General features: G+C 44.2%; 2 protein-coding genes across 3 annotated transcripts in view; one reads left to right on the top strand and one right to left on the bottom strand.

Moving 5' to 3' along the window:
• Window positions 1–11127: 11127 nt before the first annotated feature.
• LOC136580318 (caveolin-3-like) lies at window positions 11128–20905 on the top strand. The gene is made up of 2 exons (XM_066580785.1): window positions 11128–11365; window positions 19744–20905. Exons 1-2 carry the CDS (start codon window positions 11246–11248, stop codon window positions 20083–20085), a joined length of 462 nt encoding a protein of 153 aa, XP_066436882.1. The 5' UTR covers window positions 11128–11245; the 3' UTR covers window positions 20086–20905.
• ARHGAP4 (Rho GTPase activating protein 4) overlaps window positions 20266–25750 on the bottom strand; it is a 103664-nt gene continuing 98179 nt past the window's right edge. For both annotated transcript variants that reach the window (XM_066580783.1, XM_066580782.1), the window contains exon 23: window positions 20266–24650. In XM_066580783.1, the coding sequence (XP_066436880.1) occupies window positions 24444–24650 (207 nt within the window). In that variant the 3' untranslated portion in view covers window positions 20266–24443. The remainder of the gene's footprint in view (window positions 24651–25750) is intronic.

The following is a 25750-nucleotide window of genomic DNA, read 5'->3' on the forward strand; positions in this document are numbered from 1 at the left end:
AAGTTACGCCTCTGAAGTAAGTGATTACATTGTCATTGTCATCAGTGCCCAAACTAAACCTCGATTCATCACTGAAGACAACCCGGTTTGACTCCTTAGCAATCCAGTTTTGTCGTTCATGAAATGGACAGAAGGACACAATCAAGCTGCATGACTCATCCATAATAGTGAACCCCCAGCATGCACTGTTGAAGAGGGTTATTCCTCGAAACGCGTTGGTGTTGCTGGTTGAAATTGAATAAAGGGAAGTCGGATTTAACTCATTATGCCTTTGAAGGAAGAATCTGAAGAAGGCTGCACTGAGTCCCAGATATTGCATTCTTCGCTCTACCTCTACATTTCCACATCATGCCTATTGGCCCACAGTAAGACATAGTTATTCCGGTCAGCAGCACCTACCAACATAGATTTTCTTGCTGTGATGTTCTGTAATCTGTACCCATTTGGGTTCTTCTACAAATCACAGGGACGCTCCACCTAATTATTCTACTTGCACCTGATTTGGAAATGTAAGAGCAAAGCAAGGGAGTAACTGGTAATTGGCCATTGCAAATGCCGCTGCTTCACCACAAGGCTGTGCCGTCACATAGCCAAAAGCTGCTAGTTCATGCTACCTTCAACATGTAGATGCCCATAGACATTAGACTAAATTGATGGAAATGGACAATTTCAACTAAAACAGCTGTGCAGGAAGGAATAAGAGAGGAGAGTGATTTGCTTCTTGCCCACAATGAAAAATACACCTTGGTTTTCGTCCATAGTAATTATACACATATCTCTTTTAGTAAGGAATCTAGGTGAGAAGGGCATTCGTAATTAGGATACTTCCCTGTTTCTGGAACACTCAACAATCAGCTATATTCTATTGAGTCTTAAATTTCCCTGTAGTGCCTCCGCAGGAAAAATGAAGCATTACATGATGTCTATAGGCATCCTATACAATGCACAGACAGATTAAATCCTCCTCTCTGGCTAACGATGGAGATCCAGAGATGAAGGACCTACTAGTAATAATGCCCTAATAGGGCAATTTGAAAATTGTTTTACTAGATCAGACAACCACCACCACACTTATGGCACATCAATTAGATCAGTTGACATCTGGATGATTGAATCACATATATTTGATACAAAGCTCCAAATCCCCTGCATTGAATTAAAGCGAATCAGTCACCTATAGTAGGAAGGTCACTGGTTGAAATGTGTAAATGGTATACTTATACTCTCTCATTCTTCCGCTGTGCACCCCCATAAAATGGCCATTCGCTGCATAGAGGAGTAGTCCTTCCCAGTATGTGCTTGTGCTCAGTAGTCCTCTTGATGTAGTGATGGAACGGAAGGTAGTATAAGTATACGAGCTACACATTTCAACTCAATGTCCTTTCTACTATTTATTCATCACTTTCGGCTATGGAGGCCACCACCACAATTTAAATAAAATATATTAAATATAAAAATATATAATATTCAATATGTTTCTATATAATTAATCTATTATAGTAGTAGCTGGAAAAAATATAGAATTAATTTTAGCATCTATTGATTGGTAATTTTAAGATGTTTTATTATAATATAAAGTTATGAATTGTCGGGATAAAATGTGTTTTTATGGAAGATTCCGCTAGCGTATTAGTTTATTTTTATAGTTTATCATATGGTATATTAGAATATAGATTAATTATATAGAAACATATTGAATATTATATATTTTTATATTTAATATATTTTATTTAAATTGTGGTAGTATATAAATTATATATAGATATAATAGATGTAAACTACTAAATCGGGTATGATTCCTTTGGTAGATAGATCGAGAATAGTAATCATTGTCGGAACTTCTAGACATGTGTTAATAAAGTTTTCTGTGAAAAAAGTTTGACACGCAAGAAGCGAGTCAAAGAGTGACGTAACTACGTCAATCTGATCTCCCTAGGTAGCGGCACCCCCGCCCAAATACACTGAGAGAACGGCAGTGCACCGTTAATTGCATATTGACTGGTAAGCCAGCTTTTAAAATTCATGTATAAATAGACCATGTTATGATGTGTTGTTTGAGCTTGAAAAAGGCGACAAGCAAGTCGCAGAAACGCGTAGCTCAGCAAGATTGTATGTATTATAAATAAATTGATTAAGATAAAATTAATCAATTAATCATTTTTTTTTTGCTTTTCCCGTGAGCGCAAGCATTGTTTTTTCTTTTTTGTTTCTGACAATGATATAACGAGCCCCAATAATTTTGTGTGTGCTCGTAATAAATGTTGTGCGGCTCTCTATGGATAAGGGATACAGCTTTACACTCATATACGCTTTCCAGGATTACGGTGGCGGTGAGACTTATGTTTCCAGCTTGGTTTCACCTGAGCACCCGGTGAGTAATTGCCTTACTCTACCACGTCTGACACTGTTTGACTTTTGTTTTCTGGCGCTCTCCTCTCTTATATATTTCATTATTCTCCCACTGTATAAGGCCGCCTGCAGACGAGCGGGTCGGATCCGGCAGCGAGAATTCTCGCCGCGCGATCCAACCCGAGAGCCTGCAGGGACGAGCGCATACTCACCCGCGCCTGGCGGCCCCGGCTCTTTCATGTGCCGGCTGCCGCGCAGCCGGCGCATGCGCAGACCGGAGCTGGCGGCTGGGTGAGTGCGTGCCCCGCAGAAAATTAGGACATGCCGCGGTTTGTTTGCCGCGCGAGATTTCGCGTGGCCAAACCGCGGCTGTCTGCATAGGAGTGCGTATTTTAATGCACTCCTATGCAAACTTTCAGCGGCGGAAATCCCGCGGGAAATCCCGCGGCGGGATTTCCGCTCGTGTGCAGGCGGCCTAAGGCACTTGTCAGGCCTCACATGGAATACTCCGCACAGTTCTGGACACCGGTGCTCAGGAAAGATGTTACAGTGCTTGAGGGGGTTCAAAGAGGGCAACTAAATTAATAATTGGAATGGAAGGTACTGGAATACCCAGAGAGGCTATTAAAATTGGGATTATTTACCCTGGAAAGACAGTTAAGGGGCGACCAAATAACTATCTATAAATACATTAGGGGTAGAGATGAGCGAGCATACTCGCTAAGGGCAATTGCTCGAGCGAGCATTGCCCTTAGCGAGTACCTGCCCGCTCGAGACAAAAGGTTCGGGTGCCAGCGCGGGGGAGCAGTGAGTAGCAGCAGTCAGCAGGGGGAAGCGGGGAGGAGAGAGGGAGAGAGAGATCTCCCCTCCGTTTCTCCCCCTCTCCCCCGCAGCTCCCTGCCCACCGCCGGCAGCGGAACCTTTTGTCTCGAGCGGGCAGGTACTCGCTAAGGGCAATGCTTGCTCGAGCAATTGCCCTTAGCGAGTATGCTCGCTCATCACTAATTAGGCCTCATGTCCACGGGGAAAAGAAGAATTAAAATCCGCAGCGGATCACCCGCATGCGGATCCGCACCCCATAGGAATGCATTGACCACCAGCGGGTTGATAAATACCCGCGGATGGTCAATAAAAGTGAATTTAAAAAATTCTGGAGCATGAAAAAAAATGGACATGCTCCATTTAGGTGCCGGTCTGCCACGGGGACGGCTCCCGCAGGCTTCTATTGAAGCCTATGGAAGCCGCCCGGATCCGCAGGAGACCCGCACCTGAATTAAACTCACCTGCTCCGGGCGATTTCCCCGTGGACATGAGGCCTTAGGGGACAATACAAGGATCTCTCCCATGATCTGTTTATACCCAGGACTGCGACAGTAACAAGAGGGCATCCTCTGCGTCTAGAGGAAAGCAGGTTTCATCACCAACACAGAAGGGGGTTCTTTACTGTAAGAGCAGTGAGACTGTGGAACTCTCTGCCTGAGGACATGGTGATGGCAAAATCCATAGAGAAGTTTAAGAGGGGACTAGATGTCTTTCTAGAATGCTACGATATTACAGGATATAGACATTAGGTGACCAGCGGGGTTGTTGATCCGGGTCTTGGAGTCAGGTAGGAACTTTCAAACATTGTTCCAGGGATTATTCTGACTGTCATTATGGAGTCGGGAAGGAATTTTTTCTCCCATGGGGTAAATTGACTTCTACCTCATTGGGTTTTTTTGCCTTCCTCTGGATCAACAAGGGAAGGGGGTGGAAACAGGCTGAACTAGATGGACATTGTCCTCTTTCAGCCTAACATACTATTTAACTATAGTGGCCCAGAATGTATATTCCTGGGCCCTTTATAAATGTCATGCATGTCATATCTTTTGTGTAGATGCGCTGTGCAAATTGTCTGCAGCAAGTGAGAGGTTGATGTCTGCATGAGACGGGGAGATGCCTGCAAATGTATCAATTTACTGTATGTCCTGTCAGGTATGCTAGAGATTCTAAGTATGAGTGATTTGGGTGTGATTTGGGTTTTTACGTTGCCATCTGAGGCGTAAAAGCTCGTAAACAGGCGCACAAATGTAACGTCTGTGCGCCCGCTCACATGGTATGGGCCCCGGCGCATATACGCTGAGGCCACCATGCCGTTGCCCCTTCCCCTTTCCTCCCCCTCGCTGGCTCACCTCCTCTCTCCTCCTCTCTGGCTGTTTGCAATAAGAGGGGGTGGGGCTAATCTTCCACCCCCTCCTTGGCCCTTGTCAGCAGCCAGCAATGGGAGGAGGTGGGACAGTGCGGTGCAATCAGCCAGAGGGGAGGAGAGAAGAGGGAGGGAGTTTAGCAGTCACGCTGCTAAACTCCCTCCCACCTGCCTTCTCCGGCTGCTGTCATTGGCTCACATAGAAGCCCATGCAGCGTACGGCGTATTTCGGTCCGAAAGATAGTTCCAGGACTAAAAAACGCCCAGCGCTATATTGGCTGGCGGGCGCTTTTACGTCACGGGAATACGGCCATGTGATCTGATACATTGGAATCCAATTCATTAGATCGTAGCGTATATTGGCTGGCCGTGAAAATGGCGGGGCCGATATATGCTCATGTAAAAGAGCCCTGAGAGAGAGAGCATGAGAAAAGAAGGCCAAGACCACCGTGCAGAGGTACTATGTTACAAGAGTGTCTGTGGAGTGACCCTACCCCTATCCTCCTCTGGAGAGTTTCCCCTTCTAGGAGCGTTACCTGACAGACAACGCAGGCCTGCAGGACTGGTATCATCCTGAGTTCATCCTCCATGACCTCCAACCGTCTGTTCTTACCTGCACTAGTGTGTTCCTGATTTGTGTTATATTAAAGTTTCCAAGTAAACTTTTGCCAGGCCCTGACCGTTCCCAAGGACTAAGGTACTTCAACCTTACATTGTGTGTGAATTGTCTTTATTGCCGCCTAGGGTCATACTTGTGGGTAACAGGAACAGTGGCATCACGCGTGGCAAAAATGTATTTCAGTTCCATCTATACTGGCCATCCCTCTCCTAGGCGTGTCTGGAAGAGGCCCAGCATTGCTCTGAGAAAGGCTACGTGTGTCTCTCCGGGAGGAAGCCTGGTAAGTGCCACCATGACGAGTGTCCACTCTACCCTCCCAGCTCCTCAGTGTATGCCCAGTGTCCTGAGTTAACCTTTGGGACACTGCATTACTATGATCATATTAAATAACAATCGTTCATCTGCTAATAGATTCTAAATCAGCCTGTATAAAGACCAGGTAGAAAAGCCCCAATTAACAAGATTACAAATTGCTTTATGTAAAAGGACCCTTAGGCTTCTTTTACATGGGCAGGAAATGCTGCAGAATATCTGCTGGCTGAATTCCATAGCATTAACAGTACAAGCTATGTGGAAGGAAAACCAAAAACTTTCCTTTACATGGTGCGCAACATTTCTACAAGAAATCTGCAGAATTTTGGAAAAACGCTGTGGATTCTAAATTCACAGTATGTTTATTTATGCTAAGAAATTCAATCCTTGAACTAAAAGGGTTAAATCCTGCAATTAAAAAAGTGTCCAAATCCACACCAATTTTCCTTGCAAAGTTGTGCAGTTCATTGCACAATTTCACAGGGATCGAGCGTGCATTTGAACACCCCCATTGACTCCTCTGGTGCCTTAGGTGAGCAACTGAGCACAAAAATAGAGCATGTCACGATAGTGTGGATGAACTCATCAAAAACAATGGGTTCTATGTTCTGCGCAACGTGCGCACAGATTTTGCGGGCGCAAATGTGTTCATGTGAATAAGCCCTAATGCGAAATTTCAATCTGTGATGCAGGCCAAAGTAAAGCATGCTGCAATTTTTATTTCACGCGCGTTAAGTACACGCGTGAAAAACACACCTCTGAATCCCCCGATGGAAATCACTGATGTATAAGCTGTCTGTATTTTGCGTAATAAAATATGCTCGTGGAAGGACACGGACATGCAGTCCTGCTTGCATCTCGCCAATAAACAAGTTTGCGGGTTACTTCTGATGCTATTTCCACAACGACTGGCCGATCCCCAGTCAGTAATGTTGCATGCTAGTGAAGAATTCTAACCACTTCACAGAAGGCAGAGGAGCGGACCGGGGGTCACATTACATGTGGGAAGAACAGGGCTAAATAAAGCCCACGCTGCTAAACCAAAGTCTGACATGCAATGGAGAAGGCCCTGTGGAATGAGGGAGACCTAATGACATTAATTACCAAGCTGCCCTTTCGCTCAGTAAAAGCAGGGGTCTACTTTGAACCTACTTGCGAGTCTATATCAGAAAATCGCACTTCCTCATGTAATGCTTTTATTGAAATTGCCACTGCATACGCACACAGCGGAAGGGGACCCACTATGCACCCTGGCGTTTTCGGCATCTTCCCACTGCAAGAACTCCTTTCTTAGTGCCCCGTAAAGGAACCTCGCAGAGAGCTCATGTGTTGGACCTTGTGGTGGGACCAAGTTTTATATACCCGGGGGAGCCAGACTCCTATGGCGGCAACCATATTCTTCGGGGAATGGCCGTGCCCAGCATGGGCATGACCCCCCAGGCTAGTTGGGCCATACCTGCCACCCAACTACCTTACTCGCTGTCAGCCATGCGCCTCCTTCTTCTCCAGTCACCAGCAAGAGACCGGCTCTAACTCCTGCGTGATCCCCTCACCAGCCTAGCTCTTCTGTCTACAGCAGTGCCGATAGGCCTCTGTGAGTCTGGTAATTCTTACCCCGGGGAAAGCACCCTTCTGGCTCCCACAGTACAACTAATTAGGTTGCTTCGTTCGCAGTGCACTGCTGTAATTCCACCGGTTCCCCATCGCTAAACAGAAGTTCATTGTAATCCTGCAAGAATAAGAATGTTCAAGTTATTCGATCTGGTTGAGATGGTGGATGAAGTTGTGTCCTAGGGTTGAGTGGCCGCCCCCCGGCTTGGGCTACCTTTCTTATCCCCCAGGCTACGGCAGCCTGTTTTGTCCCTTATACCTTTCCATGACTCTTGGCCAATTCTTCTCCTTGTTCCTACATGAAGGGTCATAAACCTTGCTGTCCTGCTTTGCCCATCCTGATGCAGCTTGGACATGCCAAGCTGGAGGGAAAGGAAGATGACTCTCTGCCAACCCTTCTCCGCCTCCCTCTACTCTCCACAAAGGGTCATAATGCCCATCCTAATGCAACTTCGACGGGCCTAGTTGGGGGGGGGGATGCATACATCAAACTGACTCCTCTTCCTCCAGACTTACTCCTCTATTCACCTATGTGCTCGCAAAATTGGGCCCCCTTACTCACCCCTACTTTGCTGTCTCTCATTGCTCTTTACTTGAAGGCCCCTGTTGTCAAAGAAAGCAGTTCTGATAATATTATATTACAGTGATGCTATTTAAGCGATTTCCTAATATATTACTGTAATATTATGCAGCTGCTGTGTAAGTAAATGCAGATGACCATGCAGATATGACTCTCATGTAAAGCAATATCCTACTTCGTTGGGTATATTCTTCCACATATTCAGTATATAACGTGAGGAGCATATAGCCAGCATGGAGGCATGCAGCTTGCTTTACTGTTCTTTAGAGCGGGGGTCATGGCGTTGACTTTAACCACAGCGCCAACTGCATGAAGCTTGTCCTGGTTATGCTTGCATGGGTTTCTCCCTAGTCTAAGAACATACTGCTGGGAAAAGTTGGCGCAAGGAGCAGCTGAGAGGCACCTAATATGTAAAGAGGCGCGCAAAGTTTGCCCGCAGGGATAGCATTAAGGGCTTCTTCCCATGAGCGTATGCGCAAAAACACTCACGTAAGTACAGCATATTTGCATCGTGAACGCTGTGCTTTAGGGTGCGTTTTTGTGCATATTACTGTATTTTTTGAGCCGACTGGGCCATTTCACTTTGGCACGGGACATAGCTGCGCCCCAAGTTGAATGGCTATTTAGTCTACTTAGTTCTTTTCCCCACTAAATTACGCAGCGTATTGTGCAATCGCGCAAATGCACACTAAAATAGAGCATGCTACGTTTTTTTCACACGTGGGATGTGCACACAACAACAAGAGATGGGAGTGAACCCATCTTAGGTCTAGTATAGACTATAGTAAATCTGATAAGAAGCTGGGCCCCACCCACTTTTTGAAAAAATAGGGGAACGCGACATAGAAGCCAACAAGTCACAATTTAGGATGCCAGAATTGAAACGTCCAAGGCTACATAAATAAGCGCCAATGAACTGCAATACCAGGCACAGACTATGGACAGGAGTGGAGCTGTTTGGGGAAAAACTGAGACCATTTTTGTTTCTTACCCTTAGCAAACCCTTGAGAATTTCTCCTCCCCACATCAACCATAAAAGGCACTTTAAAAAACTGTACTTTTTTATTGGTTCATGCGCTTTGTACAAGCATTTTTAGGTGTCTTTTTTTATCTACACTTTTTGAACGATAAGTTTTATTAGCATTTCCATAGTATACAATGCACTCAAACGCAAATGTATATTGATTTCCAGCAACAATCTCAATTATATGTGCAGCGTCCGAGGAGCGGGCCCCAGCCTAAGAGACAGCGGGGGTAGAGTAGTTCACTTATCATGGTGGCTCTACCGTCTCCCACACTTCTTCTTGTTCCTCAAACAACACCAACCAAGACCAACTCAAACAGCAGCAGCTCCTCTCTCATGCACCTTGCACCCACATATATATAACAAGGTCACATGACAAACTAATAGATACATTTCCAGACATGACTCAGACAGTAACCCATTCAGTGCTGCAAAGGTGCAATGCACATCATATTCATACACATAGAAAACAGTGGAAATACACATAAGCACAAGACTACATAGATCATTCAGAAACTTCCAGAATGTATGCACATCAACGTCTGTACACTACATATGCATATTACAACTTTATGGGGGAGGGAAAGTAGAGGAAGGGTGGAGGAGAGGGTAGGGTTGAAGAGGGAAAGTTGACAACCCTTGGGAGGTACTCACAAGCATAGAAATTCTGCATTTTAAAGGGAATTGATTCTCTCCAGGAGAGGTTTTTTAGAGTATTGTAAAGTTATGTCCAAGTTAAAGAAAAATACTTTATAGTTTCTTAAAGGGGTTGTCCCGCGCCGAAACGGGTTTTTTTTTTTTTAACCCCCCCCCCCCCCCCCCCGTTCGGCGCGAGACAACCCCGATGCAGGGGTTAAAAAAACAAACCGGAGAGTGCTTACCTGAATCCCGGCGGTCCGGCGTCTTCATACTCACCTGCTGAAGATGGCCGCCGGGATCCTCTCTCTCTGTGGACCGCAGGGCTTCTGTGCGGTCCATTGCCGATTCCAGCCTCCTAATTGGCTGGAATCGGCACGTGACGGGGCGGAGCTACACGGAGCCGGCATTCTGCACGAGCGGCCCCATTGAAGACAGCAGAAGACCCGGACTGCGCAAGCGCGGCTAATTTGGCCATTAGAGGCCGAAAATTAGTCGGCACCATGGAGACGAGGACGCCAGCAACGGAGCAGGTAAGTATAAAACTTTTGATAACTTCTGTATGGCTCATAATTAATGCACAATGTACATTACAAAGTGCATTAATATGGCCATACAGAAGTGTATAGACCCACTTTGTTTCGCGGGACAACCCCTTTAAGGTGTTTAAACCAAAGCCAAAAATATGCACAACAATTTTTTTTAAAAATCACCAAAAACATAGTTTGTAGCATGTATATTTCTCTATTGACTTGGCAAAAACAACACTAAAAAGGTGTTTTTTTTTCTCCAAAAAAACGCTGTACATGAAACTACCCTTCATTGAGATTTTCATTGAATGGAGTTTTCTACATTTCAGTAAAGAGTTCTATATGATGTAGGGAATGAACTGTAGCTAACTGACATTTTTCATTAGATAGAGGCCCAGAAGATACATCACAGATGCATTTATATTAGTGTAGGGACCCACTACAACGCAAGGAACCGTGAAGTGGTTAGTGGGCTCATGTATCTTGGCCAACATCCAACCAATGCCTTGCATTTATTATCCATCATTCACATGCAGTGTGGCTTTAAGACTGCAGGGGGAGCCCAGGGTGGCAGTACCAATGTGGTTCACTGATGGATATGCAGGGCAACCCACCGAATTATCATGGCGTCATTAATAGGTTGCTAGTCTGCATGGTGAGCTACATATATCAGAATGGTCTGGCACCCTGTATCCACTATGTGTGGGAGTATACACCAAGCAGCCACCCCCCCTCATTATCAGAAGGCAGTGTGAGTGGCTGTCTCATCGGTGTCCTGCACAGGTGTAATTGGCTCCCTCATTTGGTAGTCAGCATGGTGAGAGGAGGATGCATCTATATGCATTCTCTCACCATGCCGTTTCAATGGCCGTTTTCTGTGATTGTTTTTAATTCTCTATGTTTCCCCTTCTGTGATGAAGTATTTTCAATGCAACGACTGTGCACTAAAGTTTTTGAGGGTCTGTGCTTATACATAGCAAAGAGTTTAAAGTATTAGGGATGGCCAACGCAACATGAGCCTCTGTTGATTACCTCTGGATACCATTACCTATAGATAGCGATTTACAGATAAGAACTCCCCCCCCTCCCAGACTTGCATCCAGCCAGTAGATCTCTCTACATCTCTCTAGATCGCTCTAGACATCACTTACAGCTACTAAAAGTAAATATAGTACAATAAGCTGATGAAAATGTAATCCTAGAGAACGATGGGGTCCCACCCAGTAGAGGAACAGGTGTTGGGAAGCTCCTCCACTGGTATATGGGTAGGGATGAGTTAAGGCAGGAGAAGGAGGGTCCTCTGTACATGACAAGCCCTGTGATCAGACCCCCTGCCTTACAAGCACAAGCTGCAGGACACCGAGTGGGAAGTTGGTAAGATAAGACCAAGTAACAGAACATGGCCCAAATCCAGCAACCGGAGCCGGCGAAAGAGAACAAAAGCCACCCGGACACTCTCACCAAGGAGATCGACTTGGTACAAAGGGACCCCAAAAGGATCAATCAGGAGGTGGTGCAGGTGAGAGCAAAGCTAGAAGCATTGAGGGTTAAAGTATAGACATATGAACATTACTGCCAATACTAATTTACAGTATCTACCATCCATCTATCATCTATCTTTCTCATATCGATCTATCTCATATCTATCTATCTATATATATATCTATATATATATAGATATACTATCTATCTCATATCTATCTATCTATCTATCTATCTATCTATCTATCTATCTATCTATCTCATATCTATCTATCTACCTATCTCATATCGATATATCTATCTGTCTAACATCTATCTCCTATCTATCTATCTATCTATCTATCTATCTATCTATCTATCTATCTCCTATCTATCTATCTATCTATCTATCTCATATCTATTTATCTATCTATCTCAGATCTATTTATCTATCTATCTCATATCTATCTATCTCATATCTATCTATCTATCTCCTATCTATCTATCTCATATCTATTTATCTATCTATCTATCTCATATCTATCTATCTATCTATCTATCTTATATCTATCTATCTCATATCTATCTATCTATCTATCTCATATCTATCTATCTACCTCATATCTACCTATCATCCATCTTTCTCTCTATCTATCATCCATCTTTCTCTCTATCTATCATCCATCTTTCTCTCTATCTATCATCCACCTATCTCATATCTATCTAGCTATCTATCTATCTCATACTGGAAAGCTAAAGGGTTTTTCCAGACAACCACTATTGATGACCTCAAATTAGGTCATCAATAGTTGATCAGCTAGGGTTCGCCACTTGGAAGCCTGGCCGATCAACTGATCGAGCACCTGCCGGCAGCATCACAATATACAAGGGTCAAAGCAGAAGCAGTTGGCTCCAACCCCTGTGTAGTGGCCGGCGCTTGTAACTGCAGCTATCATTAATTTTTATGAGACCCCAGCCTGCAGTTACGACCGCTGGCCTCTACACAAGGGTTGGAGCCAACTCCTTCAGCAGACGTCTGATCACCTGATTGGCCAGGCGACTCCCGAGCGGTGGATGCCATAATAATTATATTGATAAATTAATGGATGGACAGATTGATAGATTAGATGTAGATAGATAGATAGATATTAGATAGATAGCTATGAGATAGATAGATAGATAGATAGATAGATAGATAGATAGATAGATAGATAGATATTAGATAGATAGATAGATAGATAGATAGATAGATAGATAGGAGATAGATAGATATAGATAGATAGATAGATAGATAGATAGATAGATAGATAGATAGATAGATAGATAGATAGGAGATAGATATGAGATAGATAGATAGATAGATAGATAGATAGATAGGAGATAGATAGATAGATAGATAGATAGATAGATAGATAGATAGATAGGAGATAGATATGAGATAGATAGATAGATATGAGATAGATAGATAGATAGATAGATAGATAGATAGATAGATAGATATGAGATAGATAGATAGATAGATAGATAGATAGATAGATAGATAGATAGGAGATAGATAGATATGAGATAGATAGATAGGAGATAGACATGAGATAGATAGATAGATAGATAGATAGATAGATAGGAGATAGATAGATAGATAGGAGATAGAGAGATAGATAGATATGGGATAGATAGATAGATAGATAGATAGATAGATAGATAGATAGATAGATGTGAGATAGATAGATAGATAGGAGATAGACATGAGATAGATAGATAGATAGGAGATAGATAGATAGATAGATAGATAGATAGATAGATAGATAGATAGATAGATAGATAGATAGGAGATAGAGAGATAGATAGATAGATATGAGATAGATAGATATGAGATAGATAGATATGGGATAGATAGATAGATAGATAGATATTCCACCAATAAAAACCTGGTTTAATCCACATTTATACAATGTAAAATGATTGTTTCAAGAGTGAAATAATTCACTAATAATATAAGGTGATATCAATGGCCGAGGAAGGGAGGATCCAAAATACACAATGAAATAAAATAGACAATGAGAAATTGTTTGCTACAAAAATGAATAAGTAAATAAAATATTGCAAATGTGATAAAACTATTCTTTATATATTTGTCAATGAGACGATCTGAATCCACTCTGATTTGGCTATGGGCTAATTCTGGATGTAGGACCTGGGGTACCCCCTCCAGTTGGGATCTGGTCTTCACCTTGGGGTTCCCAAGTCGTTACTCATAAAGTAGTCTTTGTTATGTGGTAGCTGACGCTACACAAGTCTGAGGCGCGGTACCTGAGAGTGTGAACCGAGATGTAAACAGACTTGACCATGGTCAAAGCAGGTGGTATAAAATTTAGCCCAGGAGTCAGGTAAGTGGTCATGGCTGGCAGAAGAGGTTGGAAAGCATTAACAGAGCATGCATTGACTCTTTAAGTATAAGGATGGGTGTGTGCCCTTTGAGCAGATGCAAGGGTCTAACAGATGGGAAGGACCTTGTGTCTGCCACATGGGAAAGAGGAGTGTGAACAGTAGACAACCACAGCAGCAGGAGCTGGTGACAATAGATGTCAGCCATGGCCTTGAAAATAGTACAGATTAGAGACCATTTACACCATGATTATGTCATGTATTTGGGTTCTGTCCTGGGGTTCCATCTGAATACTCGAAAAAAGGGATGCAGATAGAGCTTCAGGATGAAACCCTAGACTTTCATTAGTCAAACGAAGACCAATACGTTCTCCATTTGACCAGATTTCCATTCCTCTCCAGCATTTGTGTCCATGAGAATAACGTGATTGACTACGCTATTCTCTCTGGCACTAATGCCAGCAACCAAGTAAAACGGGGGTCTTATTATTCTCCATTTGAACAATCAAAGTTTGTGGTTCCATTCCGAGGTTCTGTCTGTAGATGTAGACGTGAATGAGTTATGAAGGCATCTTTCACAGGAGGTCATGGTTCATGGTCTTGGAGGATTCCAAGTGTGTGTACTCACCTCAATACATATGTCTTTGGAGATAAAGTGAAATTGGGGTCTCATGACTTTTACAATGCTTTTCATATATCTTATGGTCTGAAGCCTCCCCAGTGATTCAGTCGGACAGTCCGGAATTTCTAGTGATGTCCTGCTAATCCGGGAATGACTGCTGCGTGGCTTCTCACTTGGAAACAGGAGCCACTCAGTCTACTTTGTTTGTGTCCAGTCTCTCGTAAACAACGCTAGTGCTAGAAAAGTAGAGGCATTGGCATACAAATGTCTGATTGGTTAGAGGAGGTCACATGCTAGAACAGGACTTGAAAAAACAGGGGAGGCATTCATTGTGCATGAAATTGCAGAAAGTTGATGGCCGGCCATGGGCTACCATTGGCAGAAATAGTGATAATAGTGTATTATCTGAGCGATCTTGAGATCGCAGGTTCAAGTCCCCTATAGAGACAAAAAATGTAAAAAAAAAAAAAAAAAGCAATTAGAGGCCAAAAAAAACCTTTTTGCGCATTTAAAAAAATCCCATAGTCTCATATTACTGCATCTGTAACAACACATGCAATAAATTGAATACATTTCTTTCCCGCGCAGAAAACGCCACTTAAAAAAAAGACCTTTTTTTGGTCCTTTTGTCTCCTAAAAAATACAATAAAAGTGATCAAAAAAGCCATACCCACCCCAAAATGGTACCATTAAAAACAACAGCTCATCATGCAAAAGACAAGCCCTTACGCAGCTCCGCTGATAGATAAATAAAAAAGTTATGTCTTTCAATGCCGTGTTGCAAAAAATAAAGCTAAATATTCATATCGAAGGGTTTTTTGGGCAGATTAATGGGCATTTGGCAGTAGTTGCACCTGAGCCCTCCGTTCCACCTGTCAAATATAATCTTGGACAAAATGACAAGCTGCAATATAACGGAGAGCCACACTAGTCCGGGAGTGGTGATATCCACTTGCCATCCGTGTAAATGTAACACTGCAGGAGCGCTCCAGCCCCCCCGTGTGGTTGTTGGTGGGGGCTGCTGTCACACATTGCAGAAGACGCCTGACAGCTGGAGGCCCACATCCACCTCCGCTCAGAGACAAATATATAGAGGGAATTAACAGAATCCTCATGAACCCCAGCACTGATGGACCTTATAAGTACATCTCGCTGCTACACAGTGACCATAGCCATAATATTAACCCTACAAACACCACAAATAGGAGGAGCTGGAATTGTCACATTGCGGTAGTGCCGTCCATAGATATAAAGTCCAGAGCATTTCTAGACATCTACCTCCGACTAAAGGCTGCAACATTTACCACTGCATAGGTATACACTACCCTATAGAGTATGGAAGCAATAGCCTCCCAATGTAGATTGCGCATTATACGTTTTTACTGGATTCTTCTGCAAAATGTTAGCATTCATCATGCTATTCTATATAGAAAAGAACAAAAAGTTTGTTAAGGCATGCTGGCCGATATATGACAAAAGGACACATCCTCTTGGTGCATGGAAGGGGTGAACATAGCCTTAGACCGGCCCCACATGGGCGTATTGTCACGATGCCAATAGCCCATTGATTTCTATTGGGCCACTCATTGGGCATGTCATTGCATAATTGCTCTGTGCATGCACGGGAGATACGCACGCCATGCATAGCTACTTATGGCCGCGTGAGTCCAGCCTTAGGTAGGGTTGCCACCTTGGACACCAAAAAATACTGGCCAAGGTAAAAGGGGGTATGGTTAGGGTCATGGCTTATCATGATGTATGATTTTACCTCCATTATTCCTATGGACCCAGTAGTAAAAGTGCCGCCTTTCAGTGGCACCAATAGTCATAGTGACCCCTATAGTAATAGAGCCCCTTCTATTGGTCCCACTTTGTACCCTCCCCACCTCTATACCTCCGGCCGGGCAGCAACCATACCATGAAGTACTTTAATTCATGCTCTAGCTCCAGTCGGCCCACTAGGCATGAATTAGGGGGGCATGGCTTATCAGGGCATATTATTTTATCTCCATTATTCCTGTGGTCCCGGAAGTAATAATGCCCCCTTTAGTTGCCTCTGTAGTAATAATGCCCCCAGTACAACTTGTGTCCCCCTTAGTGGCCCCAATAGTAAGAGTGCCTCCACTTTGTGCCTTTCTCTTCTCAGTACCTCCTGGGTGGGTAGCAACCACACCTTGAAGCACCTCAACTCATCCTCCAGTCCGGCCGCTGGGCACAATTTAGGGGGGCGTGGTTTATCAGAACGTTATTTTATTTCCAATACTCCAGTGGCCCCAGAAGTAATAGTGCCCCCTTTAGTGACATCGGTAGTAATAGTTCCCCCAGTCGTACTTGTGTCCCCCTTAGTGGCCTCACCAGTAAGAGAGCCCCTAATTTGTGCCCTTCCCAGCTCTGTACCTCCTGGGTGGGCAGCAACCACATCATGAAGTACTTTAACTCATGCCCTAGCTCCAGTCCAGCTGCTTGGCACGGTTTAGGGGTATGTGGTTTCTCAGGACGTATTATTTTATCTCCCTTATTCCCGTGACCCCAGTAGTAATAGTGCCCCCTTTAGTGGCCTCAGTAGTAATTATGTCCCCTGTAGTACTTGTCTCCCCCTTAGTGGCCCGAATAGTAAAAGTGCCCCCACCTTGTGCCATTCCCATCTCAATACCTCCTGGGCGGGCAGCAACCACACCTTGAAGTACTTTAATCCGCTCTCTAGCTCCAGTCTGGCTGCTGCGGATGTAATCAGAAACTTGGAACCTTTCCCACCCCTCCTGAGCTGCATAAGGACATGCAGGACTGCAGACGCCGGGGAGTAGGGGGCAGAGTCTCTGATTACATCAGCGGCGGCCAGGCTGAAGTAAGACAGTGAGCTGCCCTGCTGTGCTCACAGCTAATAATTATCGGCTGAGTGGAAGTTCTGTTCTTGGGGCTTATTCACATCGGCGTATTTTCTGTATATTTCACGGACAACACATGCACCCACATGAGCAATCGATCGCACAGACTGATGGTCAGTGTGAATACAGACAAGAATAAGACAAACAGTAATGTGCGCTGTCCGTGTAGATTGGACAGCATGCAGATGGGTGTCCAAGTGCTATCGAATGCAGGACGCGCCCAAGATACTTGGGCGTAACTTGCTCTTGCCCATGTGAATAAGCTCTTAGATATGAATAGGAAAGTTAATCTAACGATAAAAGTTTAGTAAAGTAAAAAGGGACCTTTTTATTTCCTTAACCCTTTCCAATCCAATTTGTATCCTGGTCGGCTTACTCTTTTTCTGCCATTATACAACGGCGCTATATGCTGGCTAAAGCCAGTACTGCATGAGGTGACACGTTGGATAGGCTCCGACAGCAGAGAGGCTGGCAATGTACAGTAAGAGAACCCCGACGGGCGTCTTCCAACATTGGAGCTGTACAGCCTTAAATCATAATGTCTTCAGAGGTCAGACAGTGGATTGGAAAGGGTTAAAGCCACCTGTACACGACCAAGTTCGAATTGCGCAGCATGCTCTATTTTTGACCGGATTCCGCGTGAACGGCTTGCATTGAAGTCAATGGAAGCCGTCTGACCCACGGCCCTTCTGCAATTGACATCGTGGAAAGGTTGCGGATTCAGAGTCATCGCTAGGCGATGAAGCCGGAAAAGCAGGAGTTTAAGAAAAAAGTATCTGTTCGGCACACGGCCGACGGCGAGCCATGCGGACCACTTGCAGTGCAGAAGAAAAGACAAAATGACAGCTACACGCAGACGCCGGACGGGCACAGGGACGGATTCCACTGTGGGATTCCACATGCAGAATCCAACACTTTCGTTTACAGGTGGCCTTAAGGCTCATTTAATCTCAACGATTCTGGCTCAAAATTCGCTCAAAGCTGTCTTTTGAGCAAGAATCGTTGGCCACCGTGCAGTTTTCATTAATGATTTGCTTATTGTTGTCTTTCAGCAAGCTGAACCACAACGATGGGTCTTATCAGGACCACGGGCTGAGTTCTCAGCGGGATACCGCTGATACTATTGTTTCAGCTGGTATCCCGCTCGGAGAACAGCAGGAGTATGCAGAAGACAGCGCTCCAGCTGTGTTCTGTATACCCTGCTGAGAGCACTTAACTGTATATCAGCTGTGCGCTCCGTGAACACAGCAGGAGTATGCAGAAGACAGCGCTCCAGCTGTGTTCTGTATACCCAGCTGAGAGCACTTAACTGTATATCAGCTGTGCGCTCCGTGAACACAGCAGGAGTATGCAGAAGACAGCGCTCCAGCTGTGTTCTGTATACCCCGCTTGGAGCGTTCAGCTGTATACCAGTCTTTACACACAAGTTGTTTCTGGAGGTTTCCATAGATGTGAGATCAAGTAGTAATCATGAGGGAAGATAAGAGCAAACAATACACTGAATTCAACCACACAGCTTAGCTTAAAGGGGATGTCCAGGATTAGAAAAGCATGTCTGTTTTTTTCCAAACACAGCGCCACCTTTGTCTATAGGGTTATCTGTGGTTTTGCAGCTCAGCTCCATTGAAGTGAACGGAAGCTGAGCTGCAATACTAGACTCAACCCTTAGACTAGGGAGGAGCTGTATTTGGAAGAAAGTAGACATGTTTTTCTAACCCAGGAAAGCCCCTTTAAATGGTCACTTACTTTTCAAACAATGTATGCTTATATAATAGCTAATGTGATAAATACTAAAAGTACAAATTGCTTTATTTACCTAAAATGACATTTTTCGTAATAAAAAATCCCTTTAAAGTTCAAGCCACTAGGAGTGCCCCTTCATTCTAACTGGCTGTTCACTGTTTATTGTCGAGTGAAGTCTGTCCCTAGTAACAGAGACACTGAGAAGTGGTGTAGTTGTTGTCTCATGCTGCCAATAGGCATCTAGGGAAAGAGAGGGGCAGTAGATAGCTGCTCCAAAGGGAGAGAAACTCACAGAGATGTACTAATAGTAAGTGAATTACTGCCTCACAGCTACTGTAATCACATCTACACTGCTCAGTATTTCTGTACACTGTCCTCAATGCTGATATTATTTCCCTGGCGGTACTAAGGAGTTTTGGAGCAGAATTTTCAGTTTTCTCCATCTGCAGTGTATAGAAGATACCATATAAGTAGCCTCCACCCACCAGCTCAGAGACAACTAATAATTACAGATATAGCATGAAAAGGGAACTCCTGGTAAGAAATGCAAGACACAACTCATTAAATGGCCAGAATTAGTATTATTCCTCAGGTACACGCGAAAGCCTATTCTGAGAAGTCAGGTACACATTAAAATGATAAGGCTCAGGTTTAACACAGTGGGTACTAGCAGATCTGCAGTGTAAATCATGGATCCTAAGCCTTTGACTCCCATTAAGCAATGCCTCCAAACATACATTAATAAATATATTACGTCCTGGCATGTATTAGTCTTAACTGGTCCATGTTATCTCCTTTCAGGTGGACTTTGAGGATGTCATTGCTGAACCGGACAGCATTCACAGCTTCGACAGGGTGTGGAAAGCAAGCAGCACCACCTTCACCGTCACCAAATACTGGTGTTACCGTGTGCTCTCCGCCATTTTCGCTCTGCCATTGGCTCTGCTCTGGGGCTTCCTCTTCGCTTGTCTGTCATTCTGCCAGATCTGGGCAGTAGTCCCCTGCGTCAAGAGTTACCTTATGGAAATCCAATGTGTGGGTCAATTCTATGCTGTTTGTGTCCGTACCTTCTGTGACCCAATCTTTGAGGCCATGGGCAAAGTGCTAAGTGGCATTCGTGTGGCGCTCAGAAAAGAAGTATGAAGGCGACATTCTGCATTTAATGCATACAAAATATGCAATAAAGATGGCACTGGGGGGAGCTACCAACTTAGTAGGCTGCCTCTCGAAAGAACTCAATTACCAATATCATGATGCCAATGGGCCAGATTAGGTTAACCATATTCAACACTAACCCAAAGAAGCACACAAAACAGAAGAGGGTATAAATACCATATTTTATTGGCATTTCTCTTTATGCACAAACAGCTGTATTTTGGTGAGAACTGGAATAGGAGTATAGAATACAAGGCCTCTGTTATATAGTCTTATGCATCGATAGCCACAGAAGATCAATGATCAATGTGAAGAGGGTCTTCCAAGACTCCACATGGGCCCCAAATACTTTTAAGAAGTCGAACTACTTTGCCAAACCTGAAGTTCACAGTAAGGTATGAATAGTGTACGGCTCTTCTCATTGCTTACACATAGATAGGCTTATACATACACGGAAGGGTCTGCCATAAGGCACACCGGCATGGGTACCCTATAGCGTCGGTAACTCAACTGCCAGAGTGCTTGTTGTTAAAGAGTTATGCCAGGGGAAAAGCAATGACAGAGGGTGGTAACACTGTAGGGCGAGGCTGGAAATGATGCACATACAGCAAAAAGACTTAACCACAAGCAGGGATTCCAAGCGAAACTACAAGAAACGGACAATGTAAGAAAAGTGTCAGGTCCGAAGAACCATCAGCTGTCATTTGTGCCATTAGTATAGGAAATTTCTATAAACCATAAGCTGCCTCATTGACCTGAATGTATCATTCCTGTAACAATGGAGGATAATAAAAGTCTTTTGTGTATATATTGTATGTTCATATCTTTATTTGGCTGGAGTTATGGCCGTTTTTCCTTACGTCCGGATACAAGGAGCATGGTGGCTGCATATATTGGCCCAAGACATAAAAAAAAATAGTTACCCATCAATTAAAATGGCCGGTGCACCCATTATCCCATAGGAAATAATGGGAGATTCTTAAACAGAATCGCCCAAAATTAGTGCAAGATCGAAAAATCGCTGCATGTCCTATCGGTGCGTCAAAATAAATCGCTCATGTGAATTAACCCATTGAAATCAATGGGTTATTTTTCAATAATAGTTCCTCCATGTTGGAATTGGACAGAACTCATGCAGGAGAATCGTTCGTGTGAGTGTACCCTAGGGCAGATGTTTGCCTGTCCCCATGAATTTATTGGCTTGTATATACCCTCCTGCAACTTTGACTAAATGTGTTACTTTTGCTTTCTAGCATGCTTATGTGCTTATTATAGTCAGAGCGGTGTATGCGGTGTCTATGGAGACAGCACAGCTCTTGATGCCCTCATGATTAGATATAGAATTGCATGCAGAAGGCTAGATGCCAATAATAATCATTTTAATACAATTTTAAGATCTACAGATTGCAGGCAGGCGTTTGCAAGCCAATAAGTCCACACGAGGTAGGATATCCCATTAAGATGAAGGGTGTACACTGTATATGGGGGCAGCATTCAATATTCCAGCACTACCAAACCAAGTTAGCAGGAGCTGCCATGTTGGGTTCATATTAAAGGGGCGAGTCAACTTTCTAAAAATCAATACAGGCCTGTTTGAAGAATAAAAGGTGGAGTACTTATCTGTCCTCAGTTGGCGGGACCCAGCACTGCAGCCCCGAGGTCCTCCCGGGGTTTGTTAAAGAACAGATATCACCTGTTGGGAAAATCAGAAGCTGCAGTGGTCAGGTGCCATTCTCTTGGCAGCATTGGGAGCCATTATGCCAGGAGAATGGCACCTGGCCACTGCGGCCTCTGAATTCACAAAATTGACTTTTATCACCCATCCATAGGACTGTCAAAAATTCAGATTTGTGCCAGAATTTGCAGAACCTTTTTACTTTTTTTCTTAATCTTGCTATAAACAGTGAGCCACGTCCACTCCCTGAAAAGCCCGCCCAGTTTGTACTTAGCACTTTTAAAAATCTGGTGAGTGCCGAAAAAAGTCACAAATTTTTGAGCAAATATGGCGCGCTCCATGATTTGTGACTTTTAAAAGCATAGTTTACACCCAAAACTGGAGTAAAGTGATTAATAATCGTTGGCCAAACTTTGAAGGTTCACTGAAATTACAAAAACACAACTGTTCTTGCTCAGGAACAGCGCCACCTCTTATCCATGGGCAGAATCTGGTGTTGCAGCTCACCCTCACTCACATGTGAATAAGGCTAATCCTCAATACCAGAATCGGTGTTTTGGCCATAAAGTAAAGCCAATATTACTCACTAAAAAGAAGATTTATTCTTCAAGGGAACCTGTCATCACCTATGAGCCCCATAAAGTTACGGTGCTCACAGAACGGGCCCTGAAGAGCCTGGGGATGTACTTTTCACAATTACCCAGCTCCCTATTTGCATGCGGTCACCCATGGAAGTCGCCACACGGACAGTGCAGCGGACTCAGCTCTGCATGCTGTGCATACCCATAGAGAACACTGTGTGTGCGTGTATACAGCCTGCAGAGATGGGTCTACTGTACTGTTTGCATGCAAACTTCAAAGGGTGACAGCAGAGGCGTAACTTGAAACTTCCGGGCCCCAATGCAAAACCTGTAACAGGGCCCCTAACTATAATACTTTATTCATAGTACTAGGTCCCCTTTATTGAGAAGAGAGGCCTTATGGGCCCCCTAAGGCTCCTGGGCCTGGGTGCAGCCGCATCCCCTGCATCCTCTATAGTTATGCCCCTGAGTGACAGCACAGGAATAGGGAGCAGGGCAAGTTTGAAAAACACGTCCCCGGATTCATCGAGAACTGTCCTAATTTACTTTATGGTGCTCTTAGGTGATGGCAGGTCCCCTCTAATTAATGGGAGTCTCATCCTCAAAGAAAACTCTTTAAATAAAGAATACTACAAGATGCCCTAAGACAGGTCGGCTATGGGTGCATTTTCTTTTGATCTCTGACTTCTTTTGGCCTTTTGGCCAAAAAAAAGTAAGCCTCCGCTCAGTGACTCATGTAGCCTGGCTAGAAATGCCTAGTGGGCTTGTACTTGTTCCTACCAGTGGCTTACATAGATTAAGGGGGTCCAAAGGAAAGATTAAAATGGGTCCTCGTTATTGTGCTGAGTTTTTCTACATGGGCCTGAAGTTAGTTTCCCCTCTGTGGCCCCCACAACCTTTGTCCCAACAATGGGATTGCTCTACAGAGGGGAGTCCTATACAGCTTCTCGTCACCCAATAAGGAACAACCAAAACTGAGACCCCCTCCATCAAATGGCCGCATAGCCACCACAAGGTCTGCCTCTATGGTATATCCATGCCTCTACTGACTGGCTAAAATGTACCGAGTGGCAGGGGGCATTGCTTTCACATCATTCCTTCATTTTCAATTAGCTCTTTTATTGGGTGCAATAAGATGCATTACTAGCGCTTCTTATCAACTGCACAGTCAATAAGGTCTGGCTACTGAGTCCCTTAAAGAAAATCATAGCAATGTGCTTGTTTATTTCGAACCACCATCTACTTCTCCAATCACCAAGGCCATTAAGCAGTTAGATATTTGTGGTCACTAAGATTATGGAATACACAGTATTGCACCCAACTGCTAAAGAATGACGCCCAACTGCAAGAAGAGAATGTAAAATGATGCAGCTAGCGCCACCTAATGGACATATATTCAGATCTCCTAGACATTGTACGTCAGCTGCACACAGTGCAGTTGTCTTCAAGCAGCTCCTACTGTGTGTAAATGAAACCGGCTCCTCCAGCTCTAAATAAAATGAAAGCTTCTTAGTAAGTACTGGAAAGTTTATGGACTCTCTAAAAGTAATTGAAAGACGTCAAGTTCATTCCCGTAGGTCACATATGGAATCTAATGCTGGCTGATTGTATGATCCTATGTAAGATCAGGGATCTTTAGTGGTGTAATTGGCTGTGCTTGTGCCAACCTGCTGGTATCACTCTACTGATCAGAAGCCTGGTCTAGATGCCAGGAGACCTAAATGCCAGTAGGATAAAAATGAATGTTGTGGACTTGGGTAGGTGCCACCGCTGTTTTCAGCAACCAACAGAGTCTATATATGTAGGTATCTTCTATCCCCGCTGCTTCCCAATTGGTTGGACGTTGGCCCATGCTGGTTCTTTTGAGGATGGGAGGAGGCGAGAAGCTCTGTTTAGCTTCACACAACTGTGCTTTTGTTTATAGCAGTAACGTAGACTGAGACATAGAAACAAATGCAGGGAAGCTTGTGGGGTTAATAGTAACGCACCCTTCATTTCTCTATCGTCCAGAACTTCAATACTGATTTGTGCCCAGGCTGAGTGCGGCTTGTGGAAATGAATGGATTCTAATTTCCTTCTTGTCCCCAAATTCATCTTCGAAATACGGCTCTTCCTTGATGTCCCTTTTTGCCCAATGGGCTCCCGCGTACTGGCTCGCTTGCACTTGATGCATTAGGTTTAGTTTCCCGAGATCTCCCTACTTTGGTGGGTTCACTCACTTCTTCCGGAACGCCATGTCTCAGCGCTGCTTTACCCAACAGCTCTTTGAAAACGCTGTCCATGTTTTTTGTCACATCCTGTCATGTAGAAGAGAGAGGTGGAAATACATTATTTCATATGATTATCAATGGATATACAGGGTGAAGTCAAGAAGGTTGAACTCCGGCTACATCTCAATACTGGAAAAATTGAAATAACAGTAGTGGACTTGAATAGGAAGGCATGGATGAGCTACATGATGGTATGGCGCACAGGGCCATAGGGAACCCAGAACATGGATTTCAATGTTGTGTTGTGGCCCTTGTAAGAGAGAGAGTAAAACCCAATTGTGAGAAGGAGTCTGTCTAGGTCCCGTGGAACCACTGCTATGACTGAAGTAAGGAAAGCGTACTCGAACTGGCCTCCTTCTGTTATGGTAGGGGCAGATCATCCAGGAAGTCAACTGGTCACACACTCAGGAGTCCTGGAATCCCTGCCTATGTGCTCCTGCGGAGACATAGAAGGTATCATACGGGAGAGAGACCCTGTCTTTCAGCTACTTTTCGGGCCAAAAGCTATTCTGCCCGGCAACAGCTTGCGCTGGATTGGCTGCTTACCATAATAATTCCTCATTGGTAGTAGAGGGAGGAGTTGAGTCAAGCCTGGGAAAGTGAGCAGGGTGAGGCAGGATGTGAGTCGAGAAGAAGAGAAAAAGTGTGGGAAAAGCAGCAGGAAGTGAAGGAGAAGGAAGGACGAGTTAGGGAGTCGTCGCCAGAAGGTGGACGAGTGAGGAAGTGTATCGCAGTGCTGCAGAAATTAACATGCTCCGACTGGAGAGTGGGATTACACAAACTGCCATAACAAGCAGAGAGTGGAGGAGAACAGTTCTGGGAACCGTCTGCACAACAGTAAATTGTATAAACTCCTGTTAAAGTAGAATCAGGGAAAGTGCAAGCGGCCCTATTTCAGTTACTCCACCTTCTACTAAGTAATCTTCCGGAAAACAACCCTTAGATAACTAGGACTGGTGGGATTCTTTTCTGTGTAACCTTAAAATAGAGAGAGCGCTGAAGAAAAACTGTTTGTCGTATCCTTGTGTCTGAAGCAACGTTAATCTGTAATGCGGACAGGTCTGTATACTGTGAATTTGTAAGTGTGTTAAGAAGTGCTTAGTAAACTGTGTACCTTCGGTCTACAG

Source organism: Eleutherodactylus coqui, chromosome 10, assembly GCF_035609145.1.
Source record: "Eleutherodactylus coqui strain aEleCoq1 chromosome 10, aEleCoq1.hap1, whole genome shotgun sequence".
In the NCBI taxonomy this organism is placed as follows: Eukaryota; Metazoa; Chordata; class Amphibia; order Anura; family Eleutherodactylidae; genus Eleutherodactylus; species Eleutherodactylus coqui.

What these genes read in the sequence shown, in the direction of transcription:
- LOC136580318 (XM_066580785.1), top strand. Translation starts at nt 11,246, where the DNA reads ATGGCCCAAATCCAGCAACCGGAGCCGGCGAAAGAGAACAAAAGCCAC. An exon ending in TCAATCAGGAGGTGGTGCAG is followed by an intron (nt 11,366 to 19,743) that starts GTGAGAGCAAAG and finishes ATCTCCTTTCAG; the next exon opens with GTGGACTTTGAGGATGTCAT.